Source organism: Danio rerio, chromosome 18, assembly GCF_049306965.1.
Source record: "Danio rerio strain Tuebingen ecotype United States chromosome 18, GRCz12tu, whole genome shotgun sequence".
Classification (NCBI taxonomy): Eukaryota; Metazoa; Chordata; class Actinopteri; order Cypriniformes; family Danionidae; genus Danio; species Danio rerio.
This window is the reverse complement of record NC_133193.1, coordinates 14,398,220-14,419,319: the sequence shown is the minus strand read 5'-3', so window position 1 is coordinate 14,419,319 and position 21,100 is coordinate 14,398,220. Positions and strand designations below refer to the sequence as shown.

The following is a 21,100-nucleotide window of genomic DNA, read 5'->3' as shown; positions in this document are numbered from 1 at the left end:
TGACTACTATACATATATATATATATATATATAGTTATGTTAATATGTTAATACTTTACATTTAAGTACAGCAATTTCTTTTTACTTTTTAAGAACAGTTACCTACCATTTTTCACTTTTAAAAGCACATTTTAAATAAAATGTTCATGTTTTTAGTTTGTTTGCTTGTTTGTTTACATATAAGCACAGTACAGTCCTAACGTTCAGACTATTTATGATAATTAAAGTGTCTGACATTAATACATATTCTTAATAATAGTAAGTAATCTGCCATGGTTTTTGAACTGTGCAGAGCTGTAGCTTAAACTGGTCTACTGCGCTACTGTATTTCAATACTGAGCATTATGGTGGCACTTGGAGAGATTTTTTTTCAGAGGTGGTACTTGATGAAAAAAGTTTGAGAACCACTGCTTTAGAACATTGAAAGTAATTGTACTGGGTGATTTATCAATAAATGTATAATGCAAATGATCAGTTAATTATTACATGAAAAAAAGACCATGTAAAGTGTTGGAGGTTATAATTGCACCTAAGTTGTCTTTTGTATAAAACAAGTATATGAACAGCATTAACGAGTTTATTGCTGGAATAAAATATCCACAATACTCTGAGCAAACAAGCAAACACTGAAATAATGGGATGTGTATGAGAGCTGCTGTTTGAAGAGGATGAAATGGATATAGCCTAATGCAAAAAATAGTTTTGTATAAATGCATCAATATGATGTAAGGTCTAGTTACTAGCACTATACTAAATCAGGTAGTAGAATAGTCCATACTACTTTACTTGTACTTGAAAACTTTTACAAGTTTCATTTAACATGGGAGTGACTGAATTAAAGGGATTTTTGTGACTGACTCCTGAAAAACTTTGTATTTTCAACACTGAAACTTTCTATATTGGAGTCGTTACAGTCTAAACTGTTATCAAACTTGTCATCTTCCATGACATCCTCCTTTGCAAAGATGGTCTCTAAAGAATTTGTATAATTTCCAAATGATTTGTTAGACACATTTTTACTTGAATTGCAAATCGTCATTTAAATCGCGGCAAATGCACTACCTCGGAGTCCACAGAGAGTTCTGTGCATGTGAAGTCTCAAATCGCCAGTCAGAGGGGATGTAACTGGCCGTTACTATAAGGAAACCAGTTTTGTTGATGCAAGACAGATTCATATAAGACTATCTATCAGCTTACCGCTGTAGTGACATTAAGGAGAATTGATGGTTATGAAAGGGGAAATCCTGAACTTTAGATAAAAACCAAACTTGTTTCAGGACATTTTACAGTTGGAAAATAACAAAATCTCTTTATGCAATATGATCTTTATTTAACATACTAATTGTTGGATCTTGTTGGATCTCAGTGCTGCATTTGACACTGTCGATCACAGCATACTTCTGGATAGGCTGGAAAACTGGGTTGGGCTATCTGGCACGGTCCTCAAATGGTTTAGATCCTACCTAGAAGGTAGAGGTTACCATGTCAGTATAGGTGACCATATGTCGAGGTGGACACCCATGACGTGTGGAGTCCCACAAGGCTCGATTCTGGCACCTCTCCTGTTCAACCTTTACATGCTCCCTCTAAGCCAAATAATGAGAAAGAATCAAATCTCCTACCACAGCTATGCTGATGACACTCAGATCTACCTAGCCTTACAGCCTAATGACTACAGCCCCATTGATACCCTCTGCCAATGCATCGATGAAGTGAGCAATTGGATGTGCCAAAACTTTCTTCAGTTAAACAAAGAGAAAACTGAAATTATTGTGTTTGGAAACAAAGATGAGGTTCTCAAGGTAAATGCGTACCTTGGCACTAAAGGTCAAATGACAAAAAATAAGGTCAAGAATCTTGGTGTGACTCTGGAGTCAGATCTGAGTTTCAACAGTAATGTCAAAGCAGTCAGTAAATCAGCATACTATCATCTCAAAAACATAGCAAGAATCAGATGCTTTGTTTCTAGTGAAGATTTAGAAAAACTTGTTCATGCTTTTATCAGCAGCAGGGTGGATTACTGTAATGGACTCCTCACTGGTCTTCCTAAAAAGACAGTCAGACAGTTGCAGCTCATCCAGAACGCTGCAGCCAGAATTCTAACCAGAACCAGAAAATCAGAGCACATCACACCTGTCCTCAGGTCTTTACACTGGCTGCCAGTTACATTCAGAATAGATTTTAAAGTATTATTACTGGTCTATAAATCACTAAATGGCCTAGGACCTAAATACATCACAGGTATGCTCACTGAATACAGACCTAACAGATCACTCAGATCTTTAGGATCATATAAACTAGAAGTTCCAAGAGTTCAGTCAAAGCAGGGTGAATCGGCTTTTAGCCACTATGCCCCTCACTGCTGGAATCAGCTTCCAGAAATGATCAGATGTGCTCCAACATTAGGCACATTCAAATCAAGACTGAAAACACATCTGTTTAGCTGTGCCTTTACTGAATGAGCACTGTGCTGCGTCCGACAGATCGCACTATTATGTTTTTCTCTTCTTCTTCATTCTTTATATCACATTTTACCTGTTTTTATGTTTTGTTTTGTTTTTATGCATTTTTATTATTTGTTTTTATTTTTATTTTTACTTGTTTCTTTTATTCTTCTTTATGTAAAGCACTTTGAATTGCCATTGTGTATGAAATGTGCTATATAAATAAACTTGCCTTGCCTTGCCTTGCCTAATGATTTTTGGCATAATATAAAAATCTATTATTTTTAATATACCCGTTTGACTTGCAACTGGTTTTGTGGTCCAGGGTTACATATTACAACATTGCTCTATATTTTGATTTGGGGCTCCAACGTGAGAATATTATTTATTTATTTATTATATCATCAAATGGTTCTTTTAAATATGCTTGACAAGATTTTTTTGGAATACAAACTGTTGTTACACTTGATGACATTTTAGTGTGTCTTTGGTAAATCATTGTAAAAAATAAAATAATTTTTACTACAGAAAACAAAAATATTGCACATTACACTTTCTAATACATTAAATATAATGTATAAAACAAACAAAACAATATTGTTACTGCACTTAAATTGGTGTAAACTAGCCATAGTTTAAATTTTAACAAGATATTAACCCTTAATCAGTCCTCTAATATTCTAAGCAATAATAAGTGTGTATATAAATAACTATTATTAATATAAATTACATTATTTTTATGTCAAAAGTAAAGTACCTGAGAATTTAATGACATTTAAACATGGTGAAATGGGCCAATGGGATGCAATGGAATTGGTTACCATAGAAACCACAAGCCACAGAATGCCGGCTTCTATTTGTGAGTTCTATATGTGACATCATCATACTGTATGTTACTGCAACTCTTGTTGGTTTGTTCATTTTGTAGCTCTGACAATTCAAATATGGGTCAGCTCAGTTCATGTTGTAAACCATCAAGAAATGATTGTGGCAGTGTGGACTATAATCATCATTGTACACCACCACAATCTTCCACAAACAAAGTGGAAAACGATTTACATCCAGAGAGAGATGTGGATAGTCAAAAAGAAAGAGGAAAGGAGCGTTCCTCTAAAAAGAAGAGAAAAGTGTGGAGGTGGATTTCCCATCTAAGAGGTGGCAAAAAATACAAGAAGGCCTCGTCTGACCACAGTGCTGAGGTCTCTCCTGCTGCCTGTTTGGCTCCTGACAACAGAGCTGCCCAGTCTCTTACAGCTGCCTGTTTGAGTCCTGACAGCAGTACTGAGGACCCTCCTGCAGCCTGTTTGAGACCTGACAGCAGTACTGAGGACCCTCCTGCTACCTGTTTGAGACCTGACAGCAGTACTGAGGACCCTCCTGCTGCCTGTTTGAATCCTGACAGCAGTACTGAGGTCTCTCATGCATTGAGTCCCAACTGTTGTACTGAGGACTTTCCTGCTGTGTGTCTGAGTCTGGACTGCTGTCCTGAGGACTCTCCTGCAGCTGCCAGTTTGAGACCGGACTGCTCTACAGAGGACTCTCCAGCTGCTGCTAGTTTAAGTCCCGACAGCTGTACTGAGGACTCTCTTGATTCTGCAAGTTTGAGTCCCGACAGCTGTACTGAGGACTCTCTTGATTCTGCAAGTTTGAGAGCCGACAGCTGGTCTGAGGACTTTTCTTCTCTGTGTCTGAGTCTCGACTGCTATACTGAAGACTCTCCTGATTCTGCCAGTTTGGCTTCTGACTGGATGACAGAGGTCTCTCCTTCTGCCTGTTTGAGTCCTGACAGCTGTACTGAGGTCTTTACTGCTCCGGTCCGTCTGGCTTCTTCCTGCACTGTCTATGTGTCTCCTGCACCTGTCCGCTTGGTGACCGATTGGAGTCCAGATGTCTTTCTTTATTCCTCATTTTGTGTTTTAATGTCATTTGCATCATATTTCTGATCTGCTCTAAATAAAGCATTTTAAAAAAAATGTTTTGTTTTTGTTTTTATTTTGCATAAAAAACAATTATAGCCACTTTGATTACTCAAAAGTGTAATTTTTCAAATAACATATTTAATTTGCCATGTTGCTGTTGAGTATTGTGATATTTCTTGTTATATTTATTTTTCTGTACGTGGAGCTTAATGGTAGTTTTTGAGTTAAATTTAAGTGTCTTAACATTATTACTATTACTATTACTTTTATTATCATTATAATAATTAATATAAAATTAAGTAAAATCTAAGTGTATAACTGATAGTCACACAAATTACTTAAATAATAGTTCTATTGCTTTAGATCCATTGCAGTTTGGCTTCAGAGCAAACTACTCAAATGAGATGGCAAATTGCTACTTCACCGAAAAAGTAAAGTCTTTCATAGATAATGGGGGTCGTTGGGGCTGTGATTCTTGACCTCAGGAAGGCCTTTGATACTGTAAATTAAAGAATTCTCACGTGCAAATTAGTAGGTTGTAACTTCTCCCCTCAAACTTTAAAATGGATAGAATCATGCTTGTCTGGTCGCACACAGTGTGTTAATATACAGAATTACAAATCTGCCCCTTTAGGTATATCCACAGGTGTTCCGCAATGATTTATTTTGGGCCCTTTACTTTTTACTTTATATATTAATGATCTTCCATCCATTTGTCCTTATCCTAATATACAAATGTATGCAGATGACACTGTTATATTTATTCATAGGAGGAATGTGTTGCAAGTTGAAAACAAACTCACAGAATGGCTGGTACATCTTTTAACCTGGTTAGAACAGTGCTGTTTACAGTTGAACATCTCGAAAACAGTGTATATGTTCTTTTCTAAGAATAATAGGTTAAGGGAAGTACCAGATGTATTTGTATCAGAGGAAAGATTACAAGTTGTAAAACTATTACAAGATTTAAAACTATCATTTAAGTCACAGGTAAAAAGGTTTGTAACCAGGTCAGATAAGTTAGGGCAGCCTCACGTGACATCTGATCACAAATAAATCGATCATCACTCCATGATCATTTCTCATATCACTTATTGTTTAACCACTTGGTCCGCGTGCTGGACGATATGGCAAAAATCTATATCATGATAGATTTCTTAATTTTGATCAATACGATATAATTCCGATATCGATATGGACAATATTAAAAACACAGGAAAAAACTGCCAAGAACGCACACAATAGATGTCTGTACCTAAAGTACACGTCTGCAAATTGAATATGCAAAATTTATATACCTCCAGCCTCTTATAACTTTTTGTTTTTTAAAATAAATAACAATACAAAAAATGTATGTTCACTTTTTATTTGTATTAAGCCTTTACAAACAAGAAATGTAAAATAAACTGTCAAAAAACTAAAACTCTCAGACTCTGCTTATTTATTTATATAAATCATAAATAGATACTTCATGGAGGTTAGCTTGACCAGCGTGAACAGAAACTTTTATCTGTGTTTTTTTTTTTTTTTTTTTTTTGCATATGCCAAATATTTAACAATTAAAATTATACAAAAATCTTACAATTATGACATCCACATTATAAAAAACATAGAAAAAGAATAATAATTATAATAATAAAAAGATCAAAAAGAGTAAAGGCTACATTAATATTTGCAATAGAAAAGAGTTGTTTGAGTATATTCATATCTCTGGTTGCTTTTCATCTTGAACGTCCTTTAAGGGTTGTATCTGACTATTATATTTGTGTATGTAATAACCCAATTAAATTAAAAGGTTTAAAATAAAATAGTTCTTATATATTTTATATAGTCTACTTATATCGACTAATATTTAATATTATTTTATATAAATTTTCATTATTTAACAGATTGAATACCTCTGTTAATCACATTCTTTCTATTTCATCAGCTTTTGCAATAAGCAGATTTCTGATAAATATGTTTGAATTTTATTTTGTAAGTTTGTGCGAGTGCTATATGCCAGCATGCAGCGAGTTTGTGTATGTGAATGTTAATTTGGGTGTTTATGCAAGGGTCGAGATATGTATATGTGTGTGGTAATGTGGGAGTATATGCACAGATCGAGTTATGTATGTGCGCGTGTATGTGAATGTATGCAATATGCATGCATTAAGTTTATATGTATATGCGCATGTTTCATACATGTTTTGAACATTCAATAGTAGAGGTTTATACTCTTTTCTTAAAATCAGCCAGTAGTTTTGAAGCAGACTTGCTAGCCTTTGATGATTCTAACCTTTGTTTAATTCATACATCATACTTGCGTCTACACAGATAATACACTTGTGTGTTTAGACAGTTTTAGCTTTTGTCAATGATTGTTTTAAATAGCTATGAAGGTTTACATTTTAAAGGTTTCAAACAAGCAAAAATGTATTTGTAATTCATACAAATATAATTTGATACTCTTTGTAGCTATTATACAAGTACTTGTGCATCTGTGATGTCATCCTATGTGTGGATTATTTAATTTTATTTGAAAACCCACCAGTTGAAACATAAATTCCCCCAATGAATAAAACCAAGACCCCTATTCTCTCCCCCCATCTCATCACACACCAACTCAAAATATTATAAATTCTGAGTATGCCTCACACAGGTGAGTGGGCCTAACAAACCACCAATAAAAAACACTCTCATTCAACTCAGACACATTAACCAACACAAACACTGCATTTATAAAGTGTGCTTCACACAGTTGAGTGGGCTTGTCAAACCACCTGTAGAACACTTTTTCTCTCCCTTCCTCCCTCTCTCTCTTTCTTTCAAATAAACAGAAGCAATTTTTGCACCCTTACTCTAGTACTAACTTGTATGAGCACAAACAAGTTACTTTGTATTTCTAGCACTTAAAGTGTGTATTGCCACTTCTTGTTGATTCACTGAATGCCTTCGCAATTGTATGTCACTTTGAACAAAGGTGTTCGCTAAATGACTAAATGTAAATGTAAATCAGCATTAATTTTATGTGTGAGATATTTAAGGAAAAATTTAGATACAATTTAGGAGTTTTTTTTTTTTTTACTTTACCTCCATATAAAATACTACTTTAACGGATAGTTCACCAAAATAGATAATTCTTCAAAATATGTCACTTGAGGGTTAGTAAATGAGTAAATATTCATGTGTGAACTATGCCTTTAAAAAGCAAACCACTGCTTTGTTTACAGTGTTAAGCTCAAGATCAGCTCAAAGAGAGCTAAAGTGGCAGTGTGCCATGCTTTTTTTACATTTTCTATTGTGTTGGGCTTGATCAAGCATCTGCCTTTAAGATTTTCCTAGATGTGCGCACACTGATGTTTTTCTTTCGATTAGCGTTTAACCAAAGAAACAACATTACGACTGTTCTATAATCATCAACAAGTGGAAATGGAAAGAGCATTAGCATGTTTATTCAGACTCTACTTCATTTGTTATGTCAATTAATCTTTTATGTTGCATAATTTCGAAAAAGCTTATAGTCAGACCGTCCTGATTATATCATTTTGTGACATTTTGAAATTATCCAGTCCAATATGAATAACAACTGCTTGTGCTATTGTATGTAGATCATAATTAAAGTGCAGTAGTCCCCACATATTTTAAAGGACATCTATAAAGCACATACAAATCTTGTTCACAGTAATTTATTCTTTCTTGTCTACTTACTAATAGATAAATCAATTAATTCCAAATTCAGTCAGAAAATTCAGTATCAAACCATTTGCTTGTAATAAACAAAACCTAAATAACTGAATCTGACATGAACATTTTAAAAAGTGAAAATACGATTTTAACTGAGCTTTGCTCGCACACACACACACACACACACACACACACACATAAACACACATAAACACACATAAACACACATAAACACACATAAACACACACACACACACACACAGACAGACACAGACACAGACACACAGACACACAGACGAAACCTTCAGCCATTGCTGGATACTGTAGCTGGTAATTGCTTTCCTAAAGAGCTCTCCTAATCAGAAAATGAACTGCACTAAATAATTTAAAAGGCACAATTAAATTCAAATACAGACAGTAGAAACAAATGCATATAAACACAAACCTGGTCAATATATGTAGGTTGTGGCAGAAGTTTATCTAGTTCTCCCAAATAGTGCAAGAGTCTCTCCTCCAGTTTCTGTGCGTAGCGTTCGCCATATTGCTCCTCCATTAAATCCTGCAAAGTTTAACATTCACATTTGATTTAAGAATCTATCATTGATAAATGCCACAAATATTAGTAATGTGCATTTTAAAGTACTTCAGCTATACTAACATGAATGTAAGTCTCCCGCATATCTCTGTCTCTTGCCAGAACATGAGCGAAGGACTTGAACTCCTTCTGGTTTTTCTGCATCAGATCTACATGCTTGCGTCTCTGTATTGAAGAAAAAAAATCAATAGTTTTATATTATGGAGAAATGGTTTTCCTACATTACATTTCACAAAAAAATCATGCACCAACTGGCATTATTTATTTCATTCTTTGGCTTTTTTGATGTATTTGTGGAGGCCCCTGGTGGACGAAGAGTAGACTTACACATTTGTGATACTCTGGAAGTTTGTTTGGGAAAAAGTTTTCCATCTTGACAGTGATGTTAGCAGCGCTTTCATCGTTCCACAACATCCACATTATAACCTGAGACAAAAATACAGAAACATGCTTTATACACTTTAAAAACTCCTTGTGGATGACAGGAAGTTAAAGGGAAAATGCTTTTCTCAGAGGTTTTGTTTTGTTTCTAGTCTAAATATCAAAAAATTCTTAAAACAAGCCAAATAATCTGCTAATTATTAAGCTAAATAATTAGTTTTAACAAGATTATTTTGCTTACACCACTGGCAGATTATTTTGCTCATTTTAAGGAAACACTAATTTAATTTTGGCATATTATTTCTTAAAATAAGACAATATGTTTTGTTTATCTAGAAAATACTTCTAGATTTATGATTTTTTTAAAAATATATATATATTTGGACTAAAACAAGGTAAAGTAAGTAATTTAAGTAAGAAAAGCCTTTTTGCAGTGTCATTCATCCAAAAATTTCCACATCTTGTAGACATTTATGTATTTTTTTCTTTTGTTGAGCGCAAGAGATTCTAAAGAATGTTGGGGAAAAAAGCAGCCATTGACATCTATAGTAGAAACAAATGCTGGAAGTCAATGGCGGTTTTATTTCCCAACAATCATCAGTACACTCACCAGCTACTTTATTAAGTACACCTTACTAGTACCGAGCTGTTCCCCCTTTTGCCTTCAGAACTGCCTTAATCCTTCATGGCATAGATTCAACAAGGTACTGGAAATATTCTTCTGAGATTTTGGTCCTTATTGACATGATAGCATTACGCAGTTGCTGTAGATTTGTCAGCTGCACATCCATGATGCAAATCTCCTGTTCCACCACATCCCAAAGGTGCTCTATTGGATTGAGACTCTGGTGACTGTGGTGGTCATTTGAGAAGAGTAAACCCTACCATCCGAATGTTGCAGCAGAAATCGAGACTCTTTAGACCAGGCAACGTTTTTCCAATCTTCTATTGTTCAATTTTGGTGAGCCTGTGCAAATTGTAGCCTCAGTTTCCTGTTCTTAGATGACAGGAGTGGCACCCGGTGTGGTCTTCCGCTGCTTTAAGCCATCCACCTCGAGGTTGGACGTGTGCGTTCAGAGATGCTCTTCTGCATACCTCTGTAGCAATAAGTGGTTATACGAGTTACTGTTGCCTTTCTCTCAGCTGGAACCAGTCTGGCCATTCTCCTCTGACCTCTGGCATCAACAAGGCATTGGCGCCTACAGAACTGCCGCTCACTGGATATTTTCTCTTTTCTGACCATTCTCTGTAAAACTTAGAAATGTTTGTGCATGTAAATCCCAGCAGATCAGCAGTTTCTGAAATACTCAGACCAGCCTGTCTGGCACCAACAATCATGCCACGTTCGAAGTCACTTAAATCACCTTTCTTCCCCATTCTGATGCTCGGTTTGAACTGCAGTACATCGTCTTGTCCATGTCTACATGCCTAAATGCCTTGAGTTGCTCCCATGTGATTGGCTGATTAGAAATTTGCATTAACGAGCAGTTGGACAGGTGTACCTAAAAAGTGTCCGGTGAGTGTATATCTTTAGTGTTCAACATAAGAAAGAAACTCAAACACGTTTGGAAGAAGTGAAGGATAAGCAGATAATAATGTACTGGAAATAATGGCGGAATTTTCATATTTGTGTGAACTATCCCTTTAATTCTTATGGGTTGATTTATATTTGTTATCGAAGGACACAAGATCTCACCAGTGTCTGCAGACCAAACTTGATCTTCATGTGTTTGATGGGGGTCACGAGTCGTGGTTCAAGTGTGTATGTAACATCCAAAAACTCAAGGACTCTCTCAAAGTGCTGGATGTCTCTGGTTTGCACGATCCTCCAAACTTCTGCTGCCACCGCACGGACTCTGCACGGCTCCTCAAGGCTCAGATGGTGCCAGTCTCCTTCTAGCCATAATGGTGGACCTAGAACTAAAGTAAGCGTGAACTGATTAGATCTTCCATTTTATATTACTGCAATTGTGCAATAAATTTAAAGGGGACCTATTATCCAAAATCACTTTTATAAGGAGTTTAAACACAGTGATGTGGCAACAGTGTGTGAATATATCCAGCTGTTAATGGGAAAAAAGTAATCAATTATATTTTTTATAATCACACTACATAAAAACAATCTGCATAAACACTTTGATTGACATTCTCCCTTTTGTACATGTCATCAGAGGGGGAAAGTCCCGCCCATTAGTGATGATCTCTCTCTCTCATTAGCATAGACAGCCCTAAGTGAGAAGCAGCCAACTGCCATTAGAGTTTTACCATACTTGCTGAAGATAATGTCAGTGACTAAAAGGAATTATAAATGGTTTAGGAGTTTTAAGATGCACAAATGAACACCGATGTGTCCATAAACTACCTACTCCTGAACCACATTTTCAGTTTTTCACAGAGATAACTTTAGACTTGTTTTGAACTTGCCGCTATGCTGACAAATTTGTAGCTCCACCCTCTTTTGAGAAAAGCACAATCTCATTTGAATTTAAAGCAACAGTGACCAAAACGTCACAATTTGGATCACAAGGGGCAGTTTTACAAGTTATTAAAAATATTTGTGGGTGTATTTTGAGCTGCAACTTCACATACACATTAGGGCTGCAAGATATTGGAAAAATCTAACATTGTGATATTTTGTTATTCTGCATTATAAATCGCAATATGATTACCGCAGATGACTTGAATAGCTCTTATTTGGAAAGAATTAATCATGTTTTACATTGGTTGAGATGATTCTATTGAGAAGTGCATCTAAATAAAATATAATAAACCATCTACAAACATGGATCAATACAATTTAAAATAAGATACAATTGAAATACACACATTTTCTGAGTCTAACGGTATTCAGGTACAGTAATTAAATAATAAAAAGAATTCATTACAAATGATACAGTTTCTTAGCTGTAAATGCTTTTCAGACATTATATAGCCCTGAAAAACACATGAAAATGAAAACTTATTATATATAATATAATAATATATAAACTCACTCAACATTGCATATCCTGCGATGTGACTATTGCGAATCACATTGCAATATTGATGCCAAAACAATATATTGTGCAGCCCAAATACACACTCTAGAGATACAAAATTACATTTGCAAAAAAATATAGGTCCCCTTTGAAACATATCTGAGCCAAATATACAGTAATTAGCATACATTTTAGGATGACAATTTTTCCATTACATTTTGTGTTTTATTGCCATTTTGTTTGAAAAGCAAATGTTCAGGGGTGAATGTTTATAATAGAAAAACATGAGAGAACCGGGATCTTTATTTTAAGTTAAAAATTCATTTTCATCCAAATTAATTTTCTGCAGAATCATGCTGCTCTAATTTTAACCATGTTTTATTCAAGAGACCCACTTAAAGTGGCATTTTATATACTAACAAATTTGATCAGACATGTTTAAAACAGGGTGACATGTTGGCTCAGTGGTTAGCGCCTCACAACAACAAGATCGCTGGTTCAAGTCCTAGCTGGGTCATTGTGGAGTTTGCATGTTCTTCCTGTATTCACGTGGGTTTCCTCCGGGTGCTCCGGTTTCCCCCAAAAGTCCAAAGACATGCGGTAAAGGTGAATTGAGTAAGCTAAATTGTCCGTAGTGTATGAGTGTGTATGGATATTGGAAGGGCATCCTCTACGTAAAACATGTGCTGGATAAGTTAGCGGTTCATTACGTTGTGGCGACCCGACTAGGCTAAAAAATAAAGTGAATGAATGAAGGTTAAAAAAGGGGGTGACACAGTGGTTAGCACTGGCGCTTCACAATAAGAAGATTGCTGGTTCGAGTCCCAGCTGGGTCAGTTAGTATTTCTGTGCGGAGTTTGCATTTTCTCCCCATGTTCGTGTGGGTTTCCTCCGGGTGCTCCGGTTTCCCCCACAGTCCAAACACATGCGTTATAGGTGAATTGAATAAACTAAGTTGGCCATAGGGTATGTGTGTGAATGAGGGTGTATGGATGTTTCCCAGTACTGGGATACAGCTGGAAGGGCATCAGCTGTGTAAATATCATTTTGCAGCCATAAAATATTAATCAATTGTCATTTTAAATCTTTATACTTTCACATAATACTAAGTTTTAACCAACTTGCAAGTAAAACGTTTAAAATCATCTAACATGTACTAAACTTCAGTATTATCCCTCATTCTTTAATATTTTTTGTACAGATCAGAATAAGTATGTGGTTTCATTTTTACAGAAATGTCTGTTACGCTGAATGACCACAGAAATTGATTTCACTTACATTTTGGCTAACAAAGTTATTTAAAACATTAAATCAGATCCTTTTTTATTTTAAGATGCTTTTTGTGTGCAGATAATCCCTTGTGTAAATTGAAATGGTTTCAGACACCAAAATAGGACATGTTTTAACATGCATAATAATTATGGTTATTTGAAATGTAATAAAAAGCACCTTCTAAGACCTCCATCATCCGTTTAGTCCATGCATATTCAATGATCCATAATGGTAAATCAGGAATTAGGATAGAACAGGCTTTCTCCAACCACAGATTTTGACTCATTCCAACAAAAGCAGCAGCAGTTTCAGTGTCCAGCACAGTCATGATGTCCTGGCATCATCCTCTGCATCCAGGAAACCTCCAATCATACTCTGCCGAAAGTGATGATGCTCCTTTTAAAAGGCACTTTTTGTCAGGCATGTCCGGGCACGTTGAGAACCTACATGACAGAAGTGTCTAGTTATGCTGATTTAAAATCAAAGCGGGATACCTCACACACACATGAATTAAATAACCAACAATATTACAGCTACTGCATAACGTGTTCATCAGATAAGGCAAGCGCGATAACACTAAAGTTAACTTCCCTTGTGTGAAAACAGAAATTGTTGGCGGTGATGTTTTAAAAAATGCAGCGATAAGAAAGCTTTTCAAAATAAGAGATCTGTACTGTCGCCACAAAAATCACATCAGGTAATATTTAATTGTATTAAATATTATGTGTTTTGCAGTGTTCGTTATTTAAAATTTAAATGTAAAACATATGGGACATTAAAATAAAAAAGAAAACGGTATGATTTACCTTTCCAGCTAAAAGTGTCATATGGAGGGTGAAAATAGTTGAATACAATTTTATTTAAAAAAAAATAAATGTGAAATTCGTGATTTTGGTCAAGTATGACCCATACTCCGTATTTGTGCTAAAAACTGTTAAAAAATTGACCCTTTAAAATACGTATATAGATGACTCTTTCTTTCTGGTAATTTCTAACTATGCTAGTTAACAAGAACGCCGAGTTTACTATCTCATGATGAGACACTTGCAAGAACAACTTTGAGGCCTTTTATTTTGAAAAAACACGTTTCCAGCTTCACGATAGGAAAAAAGTCATGACATAGCGCTTGCTGGCGTGATTGTTGACTTCTAGAGGTTTTTATAGTTTGACGCGAGCCACCACAGCTGAGCTTTTATTCTCTTAATAGTGAATCCAAAAGTTATCTTCGAAGGTGAGTGGACTTATTTATTTTACGCCTGCGCCAGATAACATCCTTCATATACATTATTCACACACATTGTGTCACTTATATAGATAGCATGCTTTCATATTTGTATGCAAATGCGAACGTAGATAAAAACGCGAATGGAAAAATACAAACGTCAGTCCCTTGACTCCCATCACAAATCTAATAGTTTGCATTATACTGTAAGTTACTGATATTATTATTATTATTATTATTATTATTATTATTATTATTATTATTATTATTATTATTTTATCGAAAATCAGCTGCCAGGTGTTAAATTCTTAGATAACGTTACTTACATTAAGCTCTTTCATCGTCAGAAACCGAAACTGAATTAACGTGATCGTTTAGTAATGTAGCTGTAAACAGCAAAGCTCCGCCCTCTTTTGATTTGATTGGTTTACTTAACTTAGTCATGTTGACTGTGACAACCAGATATATTTCAGGCAATGTAGTCTGACTATTTTTAGGTTAGCTACTTCTTTTTTTTTATATAGCTTCATGCCAATCCACGTAGCATATTAATATACTGTAAAAAGCAAATTAAAAAAACAGACATTATATCTCAAAAATAGATTAAACATTGCACTAAACAAGAATTTTTCAAACGGAACTGCAGTAAGATTTGACTTGGTAATAATAATAATTAATTAGTTAAATATCTTAAAAAATAATAATAATAATTTTTGGTGGGTTTGGCTGATTGTTTTGGGTCATTTTGGGTCATTTTGGGGATGTTGGGGATGTTGGGGATGTTGGGGATGTTGGGGATGCCGGGGATGCCACAGCCATGTCACCCTGCAGCCCAAGACCTGTTACTCACTGAAGCTAAGCAGGGCTGAGCCTGGTCAGTACCTGGATGGGAGACCACTAGGGAACACAGGTTGCTGTTGGAAGTGGTGTTAGTGAGGCCAGCAGGGGGCGCTCAACCTGTGGTCTGTGTGAGTCCTAATGCCCCAGTAAAAGTGAAGGGGACACTAAACTGTCAGTGGGCGCCGTCTTTCGGATGAGACGTTAAAACCGAGGTCCTGACTCTCTGTGGTCATTAAAAATCCCACTTCTCGTGAAAGAGCAGGGGTGTAACCCCGGTGTCCTGGCCAAAGTCCAAAGGTGGTGGTGTGGAGAGACCCCCCCCCTCATGATTGTGAAGCGCTTTGGGTGTATTGCCATACAAAATAAATGCGCTATATAAATACACATTACATTACATTTACATTACTTGTTTGAGAATTCCAGCAGAACATGAACAAGCATTAATAACATGGCAGCTACTATGATATTACATGCCTCAAATCTTCCAGGTTTTCAGTATTTTTGTTCAGATGTAATAACGTACTTGATTATTTCTCTTACATATGGTTAAACGGCTTAAAAGTTGTGTCCACATGACCATTTTATGTGACTTTTAAAAATGGAAATTTATAAAAGAACAAATAATTTGGAATAATCAATAGAAAATGTACTGCCGTTGTGTGAATAACATGTCATCTTACTATTAATGGATTACAAGTATTTTTCAATGAAATGTTATTAGAATTCTGATTTCACTGAAACAATTTCCAGTCACTTTACTTTTGTTTTATTTTGTGTCATCTGATAACATTTGGTATAAATTTTTAAATAGTTTAATTGAGTCAACCCTTAAACATTTGTTATTCAAAAAGCAATGGACATTTTCTAATAAATGTCTATTTTCTATTTTTAATTATTTTAACTCTATATTCATGAGTCACTAATATTGCTACATTATTTTTTGTATTACAATATATCACTAAATAATTGCATTTGAAAAAAAATAATTATTTACTTATTAATCTTTTTTTTGCAGATGTAATCTGTACTTTTTCAGTCAGTTACACAACTGTGTGTGTGTGTGTGTACACGATTTACAGTCATGTATGAGTAACACTTATTTTTGTTTTATTTTGTGAACTCTGATAACATTTATTACAAATTTTTAAATAAAAATGACACTTAGAACTTAGAATAAAAATGCAATACCAATGTTTTAGCTTCAGAAGAGTTAAGAAAAGAACATGTGGTTGAATAATCCTGATTTTAAATTTACAGGTCTTAATTATTTCTATAGGTTTATATATATATATATATATATATATATATATATATATATATATATATATATATATGTATGTATGTATGTATGTATGTATGTATGTATGTATGTATGTATGTATGTATGTATGTATATGTATGTATGTATGTATGTATATATATATATATATATATATATATATATATATATATATATATATATATATATATATATATATATATATATATATATTAATTGTTAATGTATGTAGCCACATTCAGTTTGTGTATTACAATAAATCACTAATTAATTGCAGTTTACTTAATTTATTAACTTAATTATTATTGTTCTTTTTTTGCAGTTATACTGTAATCTTTCCAAGCACTATGCCGCCACATGTTGATGATGTAATGAAACTGTGTTGTGAACTGTCTGCGAATCAACAAGTGAAAACAGCAGTGAAGCAGTCTGGAAAAGGAGCAGCAGCCGCTGGCGGTCTCGCCTTTGCAGGAGGTTTAATAGGGGGTCCTCTGGGCATCGCAGTGGGCAAGTACATTCATGTCCTTCAAGTGTCAGTCTCATTAATAGTACACTACTGATGAAATGTTTGGGATCAGATTGATGTATACGCACCTTCTCTGCTCACCAAGGTTGTTTTTATTTTAAGGTGAAGTAGGTTGAAAGTCTCTTCACATTCCAATAGTAATGATTAAAGTAAATGATCTAAATGTGTTAATATGTATTTATTTATTCTGGGTAAAGCATGATACAAAAAAAATGTTCATCCAATTAAATAATTTCGGCCCTATAATTCCCATAATTCTGATAAGTAGCCCAAACTGCGCACCTTTGTTCATGCAAATCCGCCATTTGCACGTGCACACGCACATGTACACAGCGGCAATGACAACGGTAAGAACAAAAGTGTTGTTCAGCCACTAAAATCTTCCAGCGAAAGATTGATGCGACTATTTTCAGTTTCATAAGGGATCTTTTACAGCATCGATAATGTAGATTTTTTTTTTTTTAGTTTAACAACAAAACATAAGTATAGTGTCTAGCCTGCTTTGCAGACGTGAATATCGTTCTATATCCACATCGGCTCATTTTTTAACAATGACAGCCTGTGACGTTCTCCCTATATTGTTTATCATGTTCCTCTTAATATTTGCTCTGAAATAGCATATCAGTATGGCTTCGTAATCAGTGTAATTCCTGCACGCCGCCGGCCAACCACTAAGCATACAGTAGTCGCTTTAGGACGAAGCACGTGAGAGAGTGAGACCAGCGATCCTTGCATGCATGCAATATTGCACATTATGACAAGTTTTGCTTGCTAACTACATAACTGAAAACATGCTAGATATAATAGGTTTTCATTCAGAATTGAAGTATTATAAAGTTCTATAAAGTTATCTAACTTGTGAATGACATGATCTAGTGGGTTTCTGTCGTCTTTAATCTGCGCGTTCGTAATATCAGGAGGCGTGGCTTTGGACGGCAGGAGAGGGACTGTGTTTGAAACATATTATGCGAAACGGTTAGCATTTAGGCAGATCACCTACTGCACCTTTAATCAAAAAGACAGTGAAACATTGTAAATTGTAAAATCATTTTCACAATATTATATTATCAACACATGCAAAACCACATCCCTGCATATGGCTTTGAATAGAATAAAGCTATTAAAAACCCATTAAACACATTAAACAAAACATTCACAAAGCTGGAAAACACCAACATTTTATCTCAAATAAATGATGTTGTTTTGAACTGTAAGAAAAAAAAAAAAAAAAAAAAAATATATATATATATATATATATATATATATATATATATATATATATATATATATATATATATATATATAAAATAAAAATATTTTCAACTTATTGATTATAAGAAACGTTATTATTGATAATAGACAATAAAAATTATTATTTTTTTGTTCATGTGACTATTAACACTAGAGTAACACTAGAGTTCTGAACATTAAGCTATAAATCACAGGAATAAATTACATTTGAAATTCTATTTAATAAGAAAACAGCTCTTTTGTCATAATATTTCACAATCAGGCCGGCAAGATAGCTCAATGGTTAGCGCTGTCGCCTCACAGCAAGAAGGGCGCTAGTTCGAGTCCCTGCTTGGCCAGTTGGCATTTCTGTGTGGAGTTTGCATGTACTCCGCTTGTTGGTGTGGGTTTCCTTCAGGTGTTCCGGTTGCCCCCACAGTCTAAATCAGGGGTGGGCAAACTCAGTCCTGGAATGCCGGTGTCCTGCACAGTTTAAGTCCAACTCTAATCAAACACCCCTGCTTATAGATTTATAGTGATCTTGAAGACACTGATTAACATGTTCAGGTGTGTTTGATTAGTGTTGGAGCTAAACTATGCAGACCACTGGCCCTCCAGGACCGAGCCTACCCCAGGTCTAAACATGTGCTATAGGTTAATTGGACGAACTAAATTTGCCATATGGTATGTGTGTGTGTGTGTGTGTGTGTGTGTGTGTGTGTGTGTGTGTGTGTGTGTGTGTGTGTGTGTGTGTGTGTGTGTGTGTGTGTGTGTGTGTGTGTGTGTGTGTGTGTGTGTGTTTGTGTGTGTGTGTGTGTGTGTTAGTGAGAGAGAGAATGAGTGTGAATGGTTGTTTCCCAGTGCTGGGTTGCAGCTGAAAGTGCATCTGCTGCATAAAACACATGCCAGAATAGTTGGCGGTTCATTCTGCTGTGGTGACCTCTGAAATACAGACTAAGAAAAATGAAGGAATGAATTTCAAACTTGACTACATTTTTGATCAAACACGTGTAGCCTTGGAAAGCAGAATATATATTTTTTAAAGTTCACATTTATTCATTTGTTTAATGCCCGATCCTTTTTTAAAAACATAAAAAACCAACACACTGATCTCAAATCTTTCCACCGGTTGTGCATGAGATGCAGTTTTATCTAATGGCACTTTTCTCTTTGTAAGGTGGAGCTGTCGGAGGTCTTCTTGGATGCTGGATGACGAGCGGCCAGTTCAAACCTCTTCCTCAGGTCATCATGGAACTGACCCCAGACCAGCAGGCCAGACTTTATGAGGATATCGTGGCAATCTTAGGCTCGATAACATGGACCGATGTTGCACAACTGACAGCCCTCGTAATGGGAAACGCCAGCCTTCAGCAGCAAGTGACCGCAGCTCTCCTCAGCTACATTCACAAGGAACTTCAAGCTGAAGTACATTACATTGACTGACCAAAACAAAAACAAAACAAACATTTTAATAACATTTCAAACCGTATTATCAGGTGTCATACGGGTCGTTTGACTGAACGCTCGAGTACTGTAGATGAAACTGGCTTATCAAAACTTAATTTGGTACATTTCAATCTGACAAGTGCTGTTTATTCTTTAAAATAATTTCCTGGCATAATGTGTGGCATGTTTTCAGAACACTTCAGAAGGTGTAATGTACATTACAATCACGGCCTTTTGATTTTTTTATCTCTTTTTTTGGTTTGGTAAAGCTCATTTTAATGAGGATTTGCACCTGCAGAGAAGAGCCTTAAAAACATATTGTCTGTTGCTTTTTAAATACATATTTATTGATAGATGGGATTGGCCAGATGTGTTAAAATCATGCTTTGTATGGGCTGTTTGATTCAATACCGTAGTTTAAATTGGCATAAACACTGTACAATGGTCTCAAACTCAATTTCTGGAGGCTCGCAGCTCTGCATAGTTTAGCTCAACTCACACCTGCTTAATGGCGCAGTCATATAAGAGTTTGGGCTTGCGAAATTCTGTCGTATAGCTCTGCGAAAAAGGGCAGGATTAAACAAGATGATTAGACATTTTAAAAAGCGAGCGATTGGTCCATATTTTAAATTTCAGCCCATAGAGGTCATGTTTTGATCTTTAATTGGTCTCACCCAGTCAAGTGATGCAATTTTGTTGGTCAAAGTACACCAAGCTTGAACTTTCCAACGCAGCAAACTGTGAAACCTGTCGCACAAGCTTGCGTTTCTGACGCATTTGTGTGCATATGAATGGAAGTCTTTGGGGAGAAAAGTCCAGTGTGACCGCAGCATTATAATCTATAGTTGTTCTGAACACCATGATTATTTGAATCAGCTGTGTTTGATTAGGATTTGAGCAAAAGTGTGCAGAGCTGTGGCCCTCCAGGAATCCAGTTTAAGACCTATGGTTTGGTTACAGGGTTGCTTAACCCTGTTCCTGAAGATCTACCTTCCTACAGATTTCAGATGCAAGCCATATTAAACACACCTGCCTGAAATGATCAAGTGCTGTTCAGGTCCTAATGATTAATGTTTGATCAGGGTTGGAGCTGAACTCTGTAGGAAGGTAGATCTCCAGGAACAGGGTGGAGCATCCCTGGTTTAGTATATTACTTGAATTAATTTCTTGGCATACATAATGTGTTGTTTACTTTCAGAACACTTTTGAAGCTTGTTCATTATGAAACATGTGAATGATGGCCTGTTGTTGAACCGATGCCTTTTAAAAAAATATTTAAATAAACATTTTATTTTAATGAGA

At 35.4% G+C, this 21,100-nt stretch overlaps 3 protein-coding genes across 6 annotated transcripts in view; 2 read left to right on the top strand and 1 right to left on the bottom strand.

Moving 5' to 3' along the window:
• LOC100150699 (TERF1-interacting nuclear factor 2) overlaps positions 1-14,840 on the bottom strand; it is a 26,195-nt gene extending 11,355 nt beyond the window's left edge. Inside the window, exons 1-6 of one of the 3 annotated variants that reach the window (XM_021467770.3) lie at positions 14,804-14,840; positions 13,433-13,698; positions 10,702-10,925; positions 8,952-9,050; positions 8,688-8,789; positions 8,475-8,588 (exon numbers count right to left, since the gene is read on the bottom strand). In XM_021467770.3, coding sequence (XP_021323445.2) covers positions 8,475-8,588; positions 8,688-8,789; positions 8,952-9,050; positions 10,702-10,925; positions 13,433-13,583 — 690 coding nt within the window. In that variant the 5' untranslated portion in view covers positions 13,584-13,698; positions 14,804-14,840. Of the gene's footprint in view, positions 1-1,350; positions 1,464-8,474; positions 8,589-8,687; positions 8,790-8,951; positions 9,051-10,701; positions 10,926-13,432; positions 13,834-14,803 lie in introns of those variants that run through there. The other 2 variants (XM_073929908.1, XM_021467771.3) reach the window with 2 other exon arrangements.
• Positions 91-4,497, top strand: LOC141378726 (uncharacterized). The gene is made up of 2 exons (XM_073929909.1): positions 91-1,338; positions 2,692-4,497. Exon 2 carries the CDS (start codon positions 3,335-3,337, stop codon positions 4,385-4,387), a length of 1,053 nt encoding a protein of 350 aa, XP_073786010.1. The 5' UTR covers positions 91-1,338; positions 2,692-3,334; the 3' UTR covers positions 4,388-4,497.
• zgc:112052 lies at positions 14,396-21,100 on the top strand. 2 transcript variants are annotated; one of them, XR_012393676.1, is made up of 4 exons: positions 14,396-14,486; positions 16,919-17,103; positions 19,530-20,403; positions 20,442-21,100. XR_012393676.1 is itself a non-coding variant. In NM_001017665.2 (3 exon segments), coding segments are annotated over 2 exon segments (426 nt in total). In that variant the 5' UTR covers positions 14,401-14,486; positions 16,919-16,943; the 3' UTR covers positions 19,796-21,092.